The sequence below is a fragment of the Aquila chrysaetos genome, chromosome 2 (genome assembly GCF_900496995.4).
Source record: "Aquila chrysaetos chrysaetos chromosome 2, bAquChr1.4, whole genome shotgun sequence".
NCBI classification, from domain to species: Eukaryota; Metazoa; Chordata; class Aves; order Accipitriformes; family Accipitridae; genus Aquila; species Aquila chrysaetos.
In genome coordinates this window covers 26015402-26034368 of record NC_044005.1, presented here as the reverse complement: position 1 = coordinate 26034368, position 18967 = coordinate 26015402, and the positions used below count along the sequence as shown (strand labels likewise).

General features: G+C 48.5%; 1 protein-coding gene across 1 annotated transcript; it reads right to left on the bottom strand.

Annotated features, from left to right (window-relative positions):
- Window positions 1-15081: 15081 nt before the first annotated feature.
- IRF2BPL (interferon regulatory factor 2 binding protein like) lies at window positions 15082-18642 on the bottom strand. Its single transcript, XM_029998539.2, has one exon. The coding sequence runs from the start codon at window positions 18038-18040 to the stop codon at window positions 15821-15823; it is 2220 nt and encodes a 739-aa protein (XP_029854399.1). The 5' UTR covers window positions 18041-18642; the 3' UTR covers window positions 15082-15820.
- Window positions 18643-18967: the final 325 nt, after the last annotated feature.

The following is an 18967-nucleotide window of genomic DNA, read 5'->3' as shown; positions in this document are numbered from 1 at the left end:
GCTAAATGTTTCTCAGGCTTTATTTTACAGTTTGAATTTTAACCACTTTCTGAAGCTGAAGATTTTCATCCTAGAGATACAGATGATTTCAGGTTACAAAGCAAAGCATTTATGGCAACTGCAAATGTGCTCTAAATCGAGTATCTTTGGCAACAACAATACAATACAGATCTAATTTTACATAGCAGTAAAACCTCTCCAGATTTGCTTTCGTATTTTATAATCCAAAGGATTGGACATTCCTGGTCCAGCACCCTGTGCAATCCTGCAGTACAAAACCAATGTGAGTACCGCAGTGCACATGGTAAGATAATAAACCAGTATGCTGTAGCGAATAGCACATCACAAGGCAATAAAACACAAAGGCCAGAGGATTTGGTTTAAATAGGAAATGCTTTACTGTATGGACTGAATACAGTAAGGCGGAGGCTGACTAAACTTGTCTTTGCAGGTATGATTTTCACAATTGTGAATGTTTTACTCCATTACTACAAAGCAGAAACTACACCAGCACATAAATGCTTTCCAATCTTGTCATTATATTGGGATGCTGCAACCTATATTTAACCCAAGGGGAGGGATGTACTCAAGAAACAATTCTCTCCTTGGCAATCATTTCTCTTATCAGTTATATAGAAATGTTAGACCGCTTTAGCTGCCAACCAGGGATTACAAAAAAGGGGAAAAAAAGGCAACCAGGAGAAAGCTGTATCTCTCTGCAAAAAGGTATTATGAACCAACGGAAGATCTGAGTCAAGAAACTAAAGTAATCTCCAAGGCGACAACAAAAAGATGAACAATGCAAATGCTTTTCCCCTTCTGGGATTCTGGTATGTTTCTCCTGTCCTAGTACAGTTACGGTGTCATCCCCTTCATGGGGACCTTGCTTTGTGGAAAGCGATGGTTCAGGTAACCAGGTATGTGATGTGCCCACTCTCTCGCCTTCCCCCAGATCTTAATTCTGTCTGGGCTAGTGGCCGCTGAAATACGGTGCCTGTTCTGTATGCTCTGCACTGCTGAGATGGGCTTGCAGTTTCAGTTCAGTTTCACAGAACTGCTGCCCACCACAAAACCCTGCATTGCAACAGGCAGTAATTGCCTCAATTGCAGAAAACACCCAAACTAAAAACCTCAGGAAAGAGATCAAGAATGGAATCAATCCTGAACATTAAACTGGGGAGGAACGGGAAGCTGTCGAGAGGAGGAAGTTAGTATTACCCAAGCTATATACATTCTGTGAAAAACAAGAAACCTTCAATCTCCAAGACTATCAGGCATGCTTTTCACTCCTACTGAAAAATTGGAAAATAGAAAGTGTCTTTTACTGTATGATGGAATGAAAATAAGTAGAAATAACAGTATTTAGTCAAATAACAGAGCATCTCTCCAATCTAACAGAAGTTGTGCTTCAGCTAAACATTCAGAGAGTGAGCTGGGAATACAGCCCAGGGTTTGGGTTTATTTATTTTGTACAGAGCTCTGCATGTGCTGCTCTGATGAGGTTAGCACACAAACAAAGAGGCAAGACACTGTTAGTCAAGTCGTGTTCTCTCTCCCACTGATAGAACAGGAGGAAAAAAGTGAGTTTGATTCTCATTTACATCAAAACCGTTTTGTAAGCAAAAAAAGGAGCTCAAAGTCAAGTCTGTATTAGGGAGCACTTCTCAGGGCAGGTAACCTGGAAAAGCACTACAAATGTAGTCAGAGCTTATACAGGCAAGCCATGCTTCTGCGGTATCAGAAGCAGGCTCACTAGGTGAGGGGACTAAAGGGGCTGTGGCCCCCGCTCTCCCATGGCTCCTCATGCAGTGCATAGGCTTCCAGTCACACCATGCAAAACTGCTTTGCAAGCCTCCTTACCTTTCCCTCCCCGCCTGCTGCTGCATCTTCCTACAGAAAGTACAATTTACTCCAGCTCGTCTCCCTTTCTCAAGTAAAATAACCTATTCCAAGAAAAGCACGGGTTTGCCATTATAAACACATTGACACTAGAAATTCTTACTAGCAAAGCTATGTTGGTCAGAAATCATCTGATATCATACTCATGTCAGCAGGGCTATGACAAACCTGCCCTTAGATGGACAGAAAGGTATTTTGTGCCAAATTCTAATTTACACCCATAACTCTTTGCAGTTCTTGCCAGCATGAAGGAACCTTGGAAGGAGCATATACCATACCTGTTTTGACCCTGCTTACACTTCATACTAGTGTGAATGAAAATTTGGAACTGTGAGTCCGTATGTGCCTCCAAATTGCTTCTAATTTTTCTACATGCTTATTTTAGTAGTATTTGTCACCCGTGTGTATGCAAATAAAGCTTGCAGAGGAGTTCTGAGTAATAGGGAGAAAACAGCCTACCACTGTTTATTAGACTACAGCTGATGCCACAGCAAAAAATACTGTTGGTAATTTTAGTTCCCTTCCTCAGGGACACTTCCTGCCCTTCCACATCGTTATGAAAACTGCTGGTGACAACGCATCCAATCCCAGTACTGGGAGCTCCTCAGAGAGACCCAAAACAAAACAGGCTCTTGAGCCAGATTTTTTCTTTTTCTGCTAATCTTCCAGGTCCAGATCTTCCTTCTCTTCCAGACCAGAGGTGAAATGCATGACATGGCACAACAAATGAAGCTTTTCTATCCCTTGCCCATGGTCTCTTTCTCCTAAGGTCACCTAACTTCATTCACAAGAACTGTCAGTCCAATTCCCTTCATAGCCATGAAATTACCTGAAAGAATTTTTAACGCACTTAGATTTTGGTATTGTATTTTTACACTTTTCATCTTAGGTTTCACTGTCTGTTAAACCATCTTAGACTTTGAAAGCCACATTTCCTTCTGAGTGACTCTGTCTTTTTCCACTTGGCAAGTGTCACATTTTTCTGTGATTTTCTTATGGCATTTAAAGCAACAGGATCCCTTTTACCTACTTATCTCTCTGGGCATTAATATCATTGCTCGTTTCTCAAGAAAAATGCACAGCTCCAGGGTTGCTGCCCCTGCAAAATCATCCAAAGAAGCCCACCTACTTCATCTTCCCTCCAAAATTGGTGACAAATTTTGCTTTTTCCTTAAGTGAAAATTCTGAGAGATTCAGCTACATAGATTCAAGTTTTCAGCCACTCTACATATTAGGCATACGCTAAATTTGAATGAAATAATTTGCACATGTGCAACCTACATTTATGCATGCAAATCAGGCAATTAGGTACAAAATTACCTGATTTGCATACATAATGCTAGAACCGAGCAAGTAATATGCAACAAAAACATATTCTATTAATATTATTTTCTTCTGTTCTGAAATTAGCTGCAACTGGATTAGGAAATACTCAAGATTTTCACCACTCAAAATGATTAGTCTATTTGATGAACATTTCTAGGTCTACTGATGTGCTGGCTAATTACATATATCAAATTATACCAATTTTGTACCATGTTTGGTAACTTAGCATGAATTTTACAATAAAATGTGCAATTCCACCTTTTTCACATTTGGAATTCGACTTAAAATTCATTTGCACAAATAAATCTTGAATGCATGAATAGTAAAGCATCGCAACACAGATGCCCCCAAAATTTGGTTTTGAATGCAAATATTCCTTGAATTTTTTTTGCTCTTTGTGCAATCCAGCTGCTTTTCCGTGCACACAAATACGGAGCTGCCGTAAAAGCAGCTGCATATGTGGAAAAAGAAGCCAGTGAAAACAGAGTCTGTGGAGTCTGGAGGATATTTCCTACAGGACCGCAGTTGTAAGCAGACAGGTCACACCTCATAGATAATGCAACAAGAAGCTTTCCCTCAGCACAGCAACGCCAGAGGGGCCTGCCTTACTGCAAGGTAAGTGCATACCCTGGGAGGGCTCTGGTGACACCCTTGACCCTGACCTCTCCTTTCCAGTGGCGCTCTCAGCCTCCCACTGCCTCGCTGCTCTGCACGTGTAGCAACACACTTCTTTTGGTTTGCTTCCCTTCGCTGTGTTCTGTCTTGCTCAGAAGGCAAACTCCTCAGGCACAGACCTGTCCTATTTGTCTACAAAGTCTTATGCATACTAAGGGGCTTTAGCTGTAGAATAAATAAACAATAACTGCATTTCTGCTGTGGTGCAGAGACATTTTTGCATGTCTCTAACTGTTCTCATGGGCTTATCTCCAAGCCCCTTTAAGCAGTTCATTATAATTTTTAAGATGGGGTCACCAATACTCTTTCAGATAAGGGCAGATCTTTGGTTCCTGTAATGGCAGTACAAAGCTCCACATAGTGTTCAGCATTTCATTCCTCATGCATCCTGGCATTTGCTTTCTGTTCAAAGGTGCTCAATTTACAAAGGTGAGCTTCACGTAAGTGATCCAGTGGCAATCAGGTCTTTCTCCAAATATTCTGGTACCTTTAATTTAAAACTAGGCAAAATGCTGAGAAAATGGTTTCCTCACAGTGTGCACAACTGTATATGCCATAAATTTCACCTGCTATCTGGCTCATTCACCTATCACCAGTGTGCCAAGTCCTACTGGTTTGTTTTTTTTTATGCTCAAACAGCACTTTCAAACTTTTCAACAACCTCTCTTGTTCTTTCTCCCTTAGTATTTAAATGGAAAGCATTTCTGAAAAGACCATGTCTTTGTCTTCTAAAAACTATGTTCCACATCTTTGGCTGATACAAGAAAATATCAATAAAGACCATCAAGATATTTGACAAGATCCACATTTAAGACCTGTCATCTTATGGCAACCTTGCTGTTGATTATCGGTTGCCTCTCAGTTCAGGAACTTCTCACTGTGTCTTATTAATGGATGAATTGGTAATGAGAGACTCTTCACCTCATGACTTATAGGTCAACTATCTTATTTATTTCCAGTGCCTTTGCTGCTCTGCAAAGTTTTGCTGCTCCTAACTATGCAACCATTTGGCTCTTATTTGTCTGTCCCTCACAACAGCTTCAGAGCATCTCCCAAACATTTAAAACCAGAAAACTCTGCGTGTCTCCCTCTTTTTCACCCCCACCCGCTGAAGGATAGAGCTTGTCTAGTTTTCCTTTCTCGCCTTTGCCTCTGGCACTTGTTCTTACTTCATCCTCTATTTCAGGCTAAGGGTCTCCAGATCTCCTTGACACATGTCCCAAAAGAGGTACATTTCCATTTCTTCATCTTTCCTGACGGCAACCATCCCTTCCTACACTCAGCAATTTCATTTCTATAAGGAAATAAATACAGTAGCAAGTCAGCTCCACGTTTGTAAGCTCAAGAATTTCTAAGAGGCACTGGAAAGCCACGCAGGCCAAGAACGTAAGTGTATCTGTAAAAGTGAAATGTATTTCAAGCTATGGAGGTAAAAAGCAACAGTAGTTCTTCTGTCCCAAGTAAGGTGTACTTCATTCTAATCCTAACATCTTTCACACTTCCAAATAAACAATGATACTTAGAAGGACTCAGGGCTTTTCATCGTTCATGTTCGTCACACATCTCTAGTTTAACCTCACAAATTCCCGAAGAGGAAAAAAGCATTTTGTAGGAGATGCTATGCTTATACCATATACAAAGCTTCCTTGATGTATTTGCAAACAAATTGCTAAGTGTAACCTGCCTCTCTAAAGACCCATGGACCTGGAGCAAACCAGCTATGTAAGGTTATCGGACCCAGCAGGTAAGGAGCCAGAGGAATTACAGAAAGGTCTTAGTAGTGGGAGCAAATTAAATGGGTGAGTTTGTGTGGTTTCCCTTGCTGTGGCAAGTGGGCCCCTCCAGCTATGTGTTCAAAGGGGGGACAAACTGCTGACTGAATGGACGTGGGACCCTGAGACAGAATAATCCTTGGGGAAAGTAAACCAGAAGCTTGTGTACCATGAAGCACCTTGACAGGCAAATGGACTGTATCACTAAGAAAAAACTAGAGCAGCTACATAAAAGATAATGGCAAAACCATATCTCAATGGATATCTCAGATATCTCAATGGATTCTTCTGTTGTGAGGGGGAAAGACAGAAGTGCTGTTTATCTGCTGCTGAAAAACTAGCAGCAGACCAGGTACTCCTCCTGCAAGTCAACAAAAGCAACAGGAACTGCAGCTTGCACCTCAGCAGGAGAGACTGCTGCAATGTATGCTGACATGGGGTCTGGGGAGTACTGCTGGACTGGCAGAAGGTAGTTTGGGCTGGCTTAGCTCTGTGCTGATGGAGCTAAAACATTATCCTCAAATGCCCATCTGCATCTCTGAATGCCTACTCCTGCTGGTGTAGAGGGTTAAAACTGAGTAGCTACAGAGAACCTCGCCAATGAGAGGGGGCCAGGAAGCATAGAGTGTTGAGCTATTCGGCTCTTGTTCTGGCCAGGCTGAGACTGGCTCCAGAGGCATACTGTCATTGCATCTGGGCTGCATTACATTCACAGGGAATGTGCTCATTTATAGCAATAAAACAGCTAGGGAACATCACTACCTGTATGTTCAGAAATTAGAATGGCAGCCTTGGAATGACATCTGCAGGGTCTGCTGCTAGAGCTTAAACTGATTGCCACTCTGGGCACTCGTCTCCAAGTAACATGATGGAGGAAATAGAGGTGGAGGGAATGAATTCATGTGACAGACTACAGCATTCTGCTACAAAAGGCAAGGAAGACTTGCAGCTTGCTGAAAAGCTTTAGAAGAATTATTAGCCCTACATCAGCTTACAGAAGGTCCTCCCGAGAGTAGGGAAACTCCAGTAATATGCAGCTGGCATGCAAACTTGCGCACATGACGGGATCGTTCACTGGAGCATATATAGATATGTGCCCAGCATATATAGATACGTGTTATGCCATTTGATCGATGGGTGGAGGCCTCTGTTCAACACAGCAGCTTCCTGCATGAGGCAGCCAGAGCAAGTCTTGAGTAGTGAGTGAGGGGTAAAATGTTGAATTGAGACCAAATAATCTCAGATTGTGAGGGAACTCCACTGTTGCCTGAATGAAAAATCAAGAGAAGTCTGGTGACTACATTGCCAGGCTTCTTTAGGGAACAGCAGCCAAAAAGGCTTAAGAAGCTTAGTAAAAAGAGCTACCCAGGCCCAGACATCTTTAACCATCAAGGAAAGCTGGTGTATCAGTATGCAGACTTGACAACCCTGAAACGGAACATCACTGAGAAGTCTGTGTGGTAATGAAATAGGTTCCCATAAAACCATAGAACTAGTTTGGACAAGACCCTGAGTGTAATTGTGTGTGTGCTGCTCAGGACTGATCCCTTAAATGCTTGCAGCAAGCAATACGGTGACTCTCACAGTGCTGGGCAGGAATCAGGTGACTCTATAAAGAGCTCACCTGAGGAGGAAACTCTGTGGAGCCGGTGACAGCCTATGGTTCCCACAGACTTGGACCGCGATATGAGCACGAAGGGCCTGCTCTGAGCAGAGAAATAACCTTGCTCTGGTCTGGTCCCTTGGTTCTAAGGTTTGAAGAACTTGTACTGGTTTTAAGCATTTGCCATCTTTTCTGGGCTGGAGGACAGACTTGATGGCTATACAAGTACTGGGCAAATGAGGAAGAATACAACTCTATTTACAGGCTCTGCACTGGAAGGATTTTTTTCCTTAAAATATTAGAAAATAAATCTTTCTGTAACTCCTTATTTGCAACAGCAGGAAGGAAATGTGGGTTTTTTAAAAGGGACTTTAACCTGATGTTGTTGTTTTCAACAAAGGTGCTGTTAACAACTGTTATTGTTATACAGTTCTATGGAGTTGTAATTGATTTCCATAGCAACGTGATCATGTCATATATTCTGGATTATAACTCAGAGGGAGAGAGGATGGGAAAAGCACGGAATGACGACTACAGAGCAAAACCTGTCCTGATTATTACTTCAATCTTGAATGTTCTTATTAGTCCAATTTGTTTAAACAGTGTTTATTTGTAGGTAATGTTGAGGATCCAGCCAGGCTGCACCTGCCTCCCCAGGCATGCTCAAACACAGCCTGGGATTGCAGATCTTCAAGGGAGAGCAGGGTGGGGTTCCTTCAAATGACAGAACCTTGTGCGAGGAGGAAGTTTCAAGCTGTAACTTGCAAAATATGTACAACACACTACTGTAAAAATCCAGCCATCAGAACAAGGAAGATCTAGGCAGAGAGCTGCAACTAATCATGCAAAAAGCTGAAAGGAGTTGCTCTTTGTATTAAGCATGTGCAGTGCGGTTCCCAAGAAATGCCATCGTCTCTTCTAGCATGAGGAAAGACAGGTACACAAGAGCATGAGAATTTCTGCATCATTTCCTGGTATTTAACTGTCACACAAGCCACTAGACATCCTATCAAGGATGCTGACTAATGAATCTGTCTTAGGCTGCAGGTCCTTGTTAGCACAACATGACTAGATGTCCACAGATCACACAACTGACATTATCCCTGATGGCTGCACCTCTTGCTGCCTCCCCTCCAGCAGAAATGATGCAATGAGCACAGCTGAAGGAGTACAGTTGGATGAACAGAAGAGTTGACTGTGGGAGGTGCGGGCAGAGGGAGAGAACCACTCAAAACCACAGCAAATGTTTGCCAAAAGTGAGTATGTATACTTACCAAGGTAGAGCTCTTGAAAGGCTGCATCCTTTTGATAAGATACACAGCATAATCTTTCACTGAAGGAGGTGGGACAAAATAGATGCACCAACTGGCCTTTCTTATCAATGCAGTCTGAGTTCTTCAGGGAGGAATTATCTTTACATGTAACAGGGAGTCAAGCACATCAACAACACTGAGCAAGTAATAAAAAATACTCCAAAATTTACTGCAGGAAGAAGAGAGCTCTTTCAGTTGTTTTAATCCTAGATGTTTTGTACCTTCTCTTTTTATTTTACAGAAATAAATTACAGACACTGAGGAAGAGAGTTCTAAGAGAAAATGTCTAGCGTATCATGCTAGATCAAATAAGCCTGCAACGTCTTCAAGTCAGTGGCCTCTACTTTCCAGTAGCAGACCAGATATTCAGGCTTCCCACTCCTGCCCTAGTTCTGCCCCTAGCTCTGACACAAATCAAACCTACAAAAGCGCGTTGTCCTTACCCCAACTATGTGCCAGCCTGGACATGTTCAAATGAAAACCTGGGCTATGCTATGATCTTGTCTCTTGTTACCATGAAGCGTGCAGTGAAGAGTAAGATTGCCTCAGATAGGTCCAGAATACAGCAATTCAAAGCAACCCCCTCCTGTCTTTGATTTGGATGTGCTGTGCTTTCCATCATAGCCAAAGGGGAGCTCCTACCTCTGACACACAGGTATGCACTCTCCTTCACCCCAGCCCTTGGTATGTTGCATCAGCAAGAATGGCAACAGCCTCCAGCCTTGAAGTTATCTGAGCGAAGGACGCAGGCTACAGGCAAATGGCCTGGCACTGAATGCTGTTGTTCCCAAACACCTGTGTTGTTCAAGTGCTTTTGAGTTCAGCTGTACACAGTTGTTAACAACATGCTTCTATCCCAGAGGAAGGGAGACTAGCAGTTGGGGCAGTAACCAAAGGCCACAGTCTCCCTCATTCTGATAGGCATTTGCTGTGTGACCTTGGCTAAAACACTTGAGATTACCCATCTGGAAAACGGATAAACTAACATAGTGACTCGAGGAGTAACTTCACCCTTTCCTGGGCGCAGTCCTCAATTATGGTTACCAAAGTCCCGGCCAGCTTTGCATAAAAAAGCACTTACTTATGGAAGGGCAAAGCGCTGTTTTGGCTTCAAAACAGATTTGGGGCTGCCCCCCCCCGGAGAAGCCCCCCGCCCCTCGCCAGTCTTCAGCGGCCCACAGGCAGAAGCAGGCTGCTAAATCAGTGGTTTGCCTGAGGAGCGAGCGGAGGCTTGCAGCAGCATGGCTGCTTTCTCTGCACATTCCTCTGGTGACGCTGCTTATTACCCAGCATGCAGATAACCCTGAGTCAAGGCTTTGGTATGAGCGGCGCTGCCAGGAGCTGCATGCTCGGAATAGAGGGTTACAGTTTAAACCGAGGTGAAGCGCGGTCCCCAGCCAGCTGCACCCTGCCTGCCTGCCTCCCCTACTCGGCTGGAGCCAGCCACCCCTTCACCTATTTGCAGAAAAGGAGCTTTCCAGTCCCTCCCCTCCACCCCACCGCTCACGCAGGGATCATTCCCATTCAGAAGCTCTCAGCCTAATAGTAATCCCGACGAATTTAGCTGCTGCTAATAAATCCCACCCCTCTGCCCCTCCCAACCTGCCTCCATGCAAATCCATTTGTAGGTTACTTGAACAATAGCGGAGCTGTAATCAGCCCTCCCCTCTGGCAGCCTGCAGGGAGGGAGGGGAAGAGGATGATGACAGTGGGGAATTCTGCTCGGCTCCTTGAAGCTGCACAGACATGTTTCATGTCCCCATTCCCAGCCCCTGCGCAGAGGCGGGCAGGCAGGCAGGCAGGCGGGGGATCACATGGCAGCCTAGGCCAGGCCCAGGCCAGCGGCAATTACATGCCGTGGTGGCCCGGTGCCCCATTGCCGGCCCAGCCCGGCCCGGTTCGGTTCAGCTCGGTTCGGTTCGCCACCTCCCAGTCGCTGCCTGAGCTGCCATGCTGCAGGCGTGCCAAGCCACTCCGTGCTGCGGTAGGGTTGCCAGGCTCAGCCTCCACTCAGAGAGCACTGAACAAAGCAAAGGGCCTTTGCGCTGGCCAAAAAACAGAGGAAAAGACCCCAGTGAAGCAGGCTCGGGGGAGCTGGTCGCCCTGGCGCACCTGGTACTGCTGGGAGAGCAGTGCCAGCTGGAGAGAAAGTGGCAGCTCCCTGCTATAGCTTCTCTTTGGGGACAAGGAAAAAACACAGCCTTCTTGCTGTTAAAGCTGATCCGTGTGGGAAGGGGGTGTTTTCCTGAAAATAAGTTGCCATTCGACAGCCGCTCACATCTTTGAGGTTTCTTTGCAAAGGGTCATAAAAGCAGCAGCGAGTGCATATGGCTGCGCAGGGCTACGGCGGGGGGGGGGAGGGCTGTGAGCGGATGCCAAATCAGCTGAAACCTAAGAAGCTTGACCTTCCTCACCTCCACCCCTGCTCCCACCGCCTCCAAATAACCTTACAAGGGCGCATCGGGAAGGCAAGGCACACAGCAGCGAGGGGAATGCAATCTCAGCGCAGCCGCAGGCAGGGCTGTGGGGCTGTGTGTCACTGAGGGGGGAGAGAGAAGGACACTTCAGGGTAGCTGCAGCCGCTGTCAGCAACGCACACCGATACCAGCAAGGTTCATTTCGTTGAGCCAAGCACAGTAGTCAGACTGCAATCTTGAACCTACCTAGCCCCAAGTAGCTCAGCCAGTCCAACCAGTCAGAGACCGTACTGGCCGGACAGACCAGTGACGAGCATCCTCCCCCTCCCATTCACATGTCTAACTGCTCCCTTCTGCTTTTCACTCTACAGTTCCCTGAATGGCTGAAATAGAGTGGGTTTGCTGTCAGAAACTTTAAATGACACGTAATCTCCCGTGTTTCTTCTCACAGAGGTAGGCGAGCCCGTTCCCAGGGAGAAGAGCTGGGTTCCCGCAGAGCCTCCCAGTCAGGGTCAGCAACATGGGGCTGGGCTGTCCTGTGGCGAACACGTGGAGAGGGAGATGTTCGGCTGGGTCGTCAGAGGAGCCCAGTAGTAGCCTCGCTCAGTGCACACACACCTAATCCTTCTTTTAAGACACACACCAGGGAAAAGACCTCGTCTGCAGTTCTTTTCGCATCACCCCATCAGCAGAGGCAATCCCCTTCCCAGTCTGCATTACAGGTTTTAAGGCAGGGGCTAAAACAACAAAAGCTCAGTACGCAGTTCTTAGACACTTTGAAAATAAACCCAGCAGTGCCTATTTCCATACAGGAGGGTATAACTATGCCCTCTGTGTCTTCCAGGGGATGGTTGTAAGGACAACTATGTAGGTACAGAGCTATGTTTTGGGTAGAAAATGCATGCTGTAATGGATTCTGATGGCTGAACGCCAAGGGGGAAGCTGTTCTGCTTCAAGAATAGCCTTACAAGAGTCAGCATTACAGTGACAGTTCAGTACTCTGCTGCAAATCTACAGGATGTGTCACTTTGGCAAAGAAAGAGGCTGCTAATGCACAACACAAACCATCCTACTATGAATGGAGAATGGCTGCATACCACAAAAAAAAAAAGAAAATGGCAAGACCTAGGGAAGAGGGAAGCTGCAAAGTGACTACTGCATAGTAAGCTGGGAACCTGAGAGCTCTGAGGAGACAAAGCCCTTTCCCTTGAGGGGAAGAAACACTCAGCTTGCAAGACGCATAAAGAAGCAGACAACCCTTTTTCCAGTGATTGCTGCAGCTCTGCAAAGCTATGCTGGCAGCCAGCCTATTTGAAGAGATTGCAGTTTCAAAACAATGTTAGTCCTGACTAGTTTGGAGCTCAAATGTTAAACGGGGAGGGGGGGAAAGAGCATGCTTATATACACAACATTGCTGAGCAAATAACAAACATAACAAGGTTTGTACTAAATGACACCAGTTAGCATTGGTGAACTCAAGCTCCTGATGGAACTGTGTAGTATTTCCCCCAAACGGACATAACATCTCTTCGCTGCACAAACACTTCCATCTCCAACTCGCGCAGAGCTGCCAATGCTTGAAAAACAAACATCCAGTGACACACATGTTCTAACCCATTTCTTAGAAAATAGGCTACAAGACTATTAAAAGAAATGTCGAGAATAATCTAACTGGAAAAAAAAAAAAACAACCCTCCTTGGGAAAATAAACCATTTAAATATTTCCTTCTCATTACAAGAAGGAATGAGAGCACAACAAATGACCACCTGGACAAATAAATTCACTTGCACGATTTATTCAAGCAAACATTGGGCTTTACCTTAAATAGCTGGCAAATATGGGGGAGGGGAGCATTACTGTAAAATACAGAAATCAGCTGTATCTCTGTACATGAGACTCGCTCAGCGGCTCCCTTTTCCTTTGCCTTGAAAAAAGGTTACAGCTTATTTGTCAGCTGTGGACATCTTCAGAAAGAGAAAAACCTATGGAGTGGGTTCAAAGAAATGCTGGCTAATATGCCCAGACTAGCTGCTTAATGAGCCAGAGTAAAAGAAAAGGTCACATGGTTACAAAAAACCTCCATACAACAAATGCCCTGTAGCTACAGTTAACTTTAATTAACTGCAGTATTACAATTCACTTCAAGCTTATTTTCCACCTATGTCTACTGCCCCTTACCTTTCCTTTGCCTGCTAAAAATCAAATTGATGAGTCTCACAAGTGGGCTTATGTTTCTAAAATTCTGACTGATAAAAGCTTTTCAAGAATGCTCTGCAATTAAAGAAATCCACCAAACAGGGCTCTTTCTAACTCCAACTAGTGATGACTGATTTCCAGATTACAGGAGTGGTTCTGTTTATATAAATCAGGGTATTCACGCTTCTGTGACACAATTAAGTGTTGAATAGCCAGTAGTTTTCTCTCTTTTAATGGCAGCTGCAATTCACACATGAATATTACTTCTCTCCTTGTTAGGTTTAAACTTGAATTTTATCCATGTGTACCATTTTTTTTCTCTGCCAGTCATGAGCTCACAATGTTAGTCCCCCTGTCTTGTGATTTAGAAATAAACTGCTGTGTGGGAACTGCATGCTTAGAAATAATTAAGAATAGGATCAGTACAAATCTATGCTCTAAAAACCTTACAGGTTGTATACAATAATTAACTCAAAATGTATAGGTTGGATCTAATAATTAACTCAAAACATTATTTTTCTGCATTATTCCCTCCAATTCATTACATAAGAACAATATGTTCTGAGATTTTTAAGCACCAATATATCACTTGGCAGAAAAAAAAAAAAAATATATATACACGTCATCTGAAATCACAGGGATGCCAAAGGTTGAATCTCAAAACATAACCCACCCACACACACACACAAAATAGCCAGAGTATGTACCTATACAAGGGAGCAAAAATCCGTAGGCACATTAAGCATATAGTCTCAAGGCTTCTACCATCCTTTCCACCAGGAATACAAATGAAAAATGCCTTATTAAGAGCAGGCAGATACCAAATGCCACCCAAGACTTTTAAAAAGTACCTCTTGGGATTTTGGGGTGTGGGGATCCTTAATATTCAATAAAACTCAGAGCTCATAGCCTATGACACTGTTGCATTTGGAACAGCTCTGTGTTCTGCTGGTCAAACTGCAAAGGATTTCTGTAGGGCTGCTGTTTTTGTTAGGAGTTTTCTATCTTTCCTCCTGGGAAGGACAAAGTTCACCTTAGGTTTGTTTGCATTTTCTAGCTAGTGTGAGGCCTGTGTATTTACTTTGCCTGTTGATCACCTAACAGGTATTGCACTGCTCCCCAATCTCCAGAAAACGCCAGTGTCACATAAAAAGTTAATTATACAAAGAATCACGTATGACAGTTGCCAAAAGGAAAGCATTTCACTTCAGTGCTTTAAGCTTCCTCACCTGAAAACACAATACAGCCCCTGAACTGTTTACCAGTTCAGTTATGAAAAGTCATTCCCTAAATGGGGTAGCTACCCCACCAGCTGCAACATCAACTGTAGAAGCTGTTATTTCCCGCTACCTTTTTTTGCACTGTGCTCAACTACAGTCCTGCGTTACCAAGAGTCTATGGCTAATGCTGAGCTTCGACAACTGCTCTTAAAATCAACTAAAATTATTAACCACGTGATGCTGGTTTTTTTTTGTGAAAGAGGGCTTCGTTTCAAATCTCAAGCCTTATTAAATTGCGCAGGCAATGGATGCATCCTGTATTGCAAACACTGGTTGCAGCTGGAGAGCTGGGGGGGGGGGGAAGAAGAGAGGAGGAAATGAGATGCAGAAACAGTAAATAGAAAATGCTTAGTCAGCAACTGTTACTGCAACATTAAAGGTGAAATGTAAATAGGCACAATGCCAAGATTTAGACAAGTTTGATAACACCATCAACATCATCATCTTACTACATATATGTGAAAATGTGCATAAAAGTGCCACAATTATCACAACGACCTGCAGGCTCTTGGTATAATGGAGACTTTTTAAAAAAGGCAACAGGGCTTGCGCATGCTGCCTAAGCTCTGAGAAAAATAAAACTTGCTACTCGAGAAGTATTAATATCAATTGAATTTATTACAATTTACTAAGCTCCAAGGCACATTACAGTGTTCTGTTAACTACAGAAATGTATAAAGGACAAACAGAGCATGTTTTTCATGTACAGCATTTTGCTCTACTGTTCAAAAGCATCCGTGCATCAATAAAAGCAAAAACAAAAAACACATGAAGATTAAAAACGTTCAGATCAATAGAAACAAACTGAAACATTTTCCTTACAAACTTGCAACAAAAAACACCCTCCCCCCAGAGCCACCCCACCGTTTTGCAAACAAAAAACGAAAACGAAAAAAAATAAAGTGAAGGACTAACACTCAGGGCTTGTAAAACATAAGCTGTCACCATTTTTGTAGCAATTTTTTAGGCATCAACACTGGCCTTGGCAAAAAAAAAAAATTTTTTTTCATTTTTTGTGTTTTTCTTCTTCTTTCAGAGAAGTGCATACATTTACAAAAATACACACCAGCAGCAGGTAATCGCTAAGGGCTATTAACTTTGTACCTAGCCAACACACTGCCAAAGAAATGAGAACAGGTATTATGTAGTAACCAAACAATATTATATTCTGTTTAACAAAAACCAGCTCTATCCTTCAAATGAAGAAGAGTACATACCTTTGTTTCAAAATATAGAAACATACGACGAAAATAATGTCTATACATAAGACTAACTTTTGCAGTTTGTTATATTCACAATTCTACATCTTCAGGAGTCTGAAGGGATTGGATTTCCTACTCAAGGGTCTCTCTCCTTTTTCACTTTAACGTCCCCAGCTAAAATGGTCGCAATCTCGCCCTGCATAAATGCCCAAGGCACATTGGAACCGACTAGGGGGCATTTCTCTCCGCTGGGGCAGTAGACTTCGCCAGTCGCCCCTTGGGCCTTGATGCTCTCTCTGGAACAAGGGAAGCAGAACTTGTGGCTGGGCACAGAGGGGCACTGAACAAAGTGGGTGTCCTCCAAGCGTTCGTGGCAAATGGTGCAGCACAGGGGCCCGCTGTTGGCCATGGGGGAGTCCGGAATGTTTTGGGGGTGCACTTGGTCCATGGCGGGGTGGGCGCTGGGGGGAGGAGGGGCCACTTGCAGGTTCATGTCCCCGTTGCGGGAGGCCAGGCGGCGCTGGCCCGGCACCGAGGCCGGCGACACGGGGCTGCTGCTGTTCCTGCGGGTGGACGTGGTGGAGTGCACCGAGCTGCCGTCCTTTGGCGAGTGGGCATTGCCCAGCGTGTCGGCCACCGACATGAGCGCGGCCATGGGGGACTGTCCGTTCTGGGGGGCGGACTCGGGCGGCGTGGTCCGGTTGGAGTGAGGCCCGAGGGGCGGCGGCGGCGGCGGCGGGGGGCCCCCGCCGTGCACCGCCCCAAAGCCCCCGGCCGACATGGTGAGCTTGAGCGCTTCGCTCTGGCTGGCCATCCACTGCTGCCGCTGCTGCTCGTCGCTGAGCTTCAGAGCCCCCTCGGCCGAGTCCGAGGGCTCGGGAGAGGCTTTCCTCTTGCGCATCGCCCCGCCGCCGCCGCCGCCGCCGCCGCCGGGTCCCCTAGAGGCGGCGGCCGTGCCCTGCGCCCCGCCGGCCCCGGCCCCCGGCCGCGGGAGACTCACCAGCGCCGTGGGCAGCATGGGGCAGCTGGCGTCCAGGTAGGGCTGCGGCAGCATGTCAGCGCCCACCAGCTCCTTGAAGAAGCGCACGGACTCGGGCAGCAGGTCCCCCAGGAGCCGCCAGTCGCCGGAGCCGTGCTTCTTCTCGTACTCCAGGTACTTGAAGCCCGAGGAGAGGCCGCGGCCGAAGTCCTTCATGCAGTCCTGGTACATCTGCTTGGCCACGCCGGAGGCGCTGGAGAAGACGGTGCCGGAGCCGCTGGGGTACTCGATGAAGAGCTTCAGCTCATAGTCCATGCCCGGCTTGGAGACGGCGTCGAAAGCAAAGACGCGGCCCAGCAGGGCGTGATCCTTCTTGAAGCGCACCTCGTAAGGGGTGCAGCCGGCCAGAGTAAGCAGCGTGTCCCGCACGATCTTGGGCTTGCTGGCCCACTCCTCGGCCCGGTTCCGCAAGCTCTCGCTGAGCTCGGCCAGCGCCTCCGCGTTGCGCTGCTTCTCCTTCAGCTCCCGCTCTTGGTCGCTGCTGGACACCGAGCCCGGCCGCTTGCCGCAGGCCTCGGAGGACGAGCCGCCGCCTCCCCCGGCGCCGCCGCCGCAGGTGCCCCCTTGGGAGGAGGCGGAGGGAGCCGGGGGACCGCCGCCGCCGCGGCCGCTCAGGCCCCCGTGCGGCGGGGGCAGCGCCACGCCGGAGGCGGCGGGCCCGTTGAGCAAGGTCTGCGGCAGCAGGTTGGGGGGCACGTTCATCTGGGCGCCGGCGGCCCCCGGGGGCAGGCCGGACACCAACCCCCCGTGCGCCCCGCGGCGGGAGGAGGAAGAGGAGGAGGAGGAGTTGGGGCTCTGCCGGTTCAGCTCCGGCGGCCCGTCCTCAGGCGGCTTGGGGAAGCCGTTGGGCCCCCCCAGCCCGTTGGGCAGGCGGGCGCCGTGGCTGCTGCCCAGGCTGCCCGGCGGCGGCGGGTACTCGAAGCGGCTGCGCTGCTCCGCCGCGGCGGCGCTGAGCCCGTAGCGGTCCAGGCTGGACTGGGTCAGCCCCGCCGAGGCTGCCTTGGAGGAGGCGTCCACATGGTTGAGCTGCTGCTGGGCCGCCGCCGCCGCCGCCGCTTCTTTGGCGGAGAGCGGCACTGCCTTGACGCCGACCGGCGGCGGGGGGCCGGGGGAGCGGCCGTCCTGGAAGCAGCCGTGCGCCCGCTTCAGCTGCCGGGCCGTCTCGATCACGAACTCGATGCGGTCGGCGCCCTCGTAGTTGACGCAGCCCCGGCAGACGGGCTCCGTGAAGTCCCAGATCATGGCCCAGGGCATGCGGGGCAGGTCGCACAGGTAGCATGACTGTCTCCGGGACGACGACACCTGCGCGGCGGACATGGTGCTGCTGGCCGGGGAGCTGCTGCCGCTGCCGCCGGGCTAGGGGCTGGCTCAGTCTTCCCCCCCGGGCTGCAGGGGGGGTGGCTCTCCGTACCTGATCCTGTTGCCCCTTTCAGCAGGGGGATCGCCCGCTTTTAGCTCGCCCCCGCTGCCGGAGAGGGCTGCTTCTACCTGGTCCTGCCGCTGCTGCCCCGGTGGGGTGGGAACCGCTTCTACTGCTCCTCCGGGGGGCTGGGTGGGGGTCGCCTTCTAGCCGCTTCTGTTTCCCTGCGCTCTCTAGCTCTCCGCTGCTGCTGCTCCTCCTCCGGGAGGAGGCGGAGGTGCACGGAGGAAGATGGGGGGGGTCACCTTCCACCCGCCGCGGCTGCCTCGCGAGCTCGCACTTCGGTACGTGCCGATCCACCGCCGCGAGCGAAAAAGGGGCACCCGCACGGAGCTGTCCGGTCCCGGCTGCGACGGCGGTTTCCCCGAGCGCCGGCGGAGCGGTGGCGGCCCGGGGGCAGCGGCGGCAGCAGCGTGGCGAGCGGCGCCGCCTGCTCCTCACTCACATCCTCGCCGCTGCTCGCAGTCCGAGCGCGGGGTGCTGCGCGCCGCCGCGTGTGCCTGCGCGCCCCCTCCGCCGCGCCGCGCTCCCCCCGCGCCGCGCCGCGCCGCGCCGCCCCGCCCCTCCCCTCCCCTCCCCTCCTCCGCGCCGCGCTCCCGGCTCGGCTCTCCTCGCCTCGCCTGGGCTCGGCTGTACCCGGGCGGGGCCCCGCGTCACCGCCGAGCGCCCGCCCCTCGCTCCCCTCCCCCCGGCGGCGGCGCGGTGCCCACTTGTTGCGCGGGGCGCGCATGCCCGGCGCCCTGCCCGCGCCCTCCCCTGCGCGGCCGGCAGCTGGAGCGCGGCGGGGCACGGCGGGGCGCGCGGGCAGCCCGCGCTGCCGGCTA

What these genes read in the sequence shown, in the direction of transcription:
- IRF2BPL (XM_029998539.2), bottom strand. Translation starts at nt 18,040, where the DNA reads ATGTCCGCCGCGCAGGTGTCGTCGTCCCGGAGACAGTCATGCTACCTG.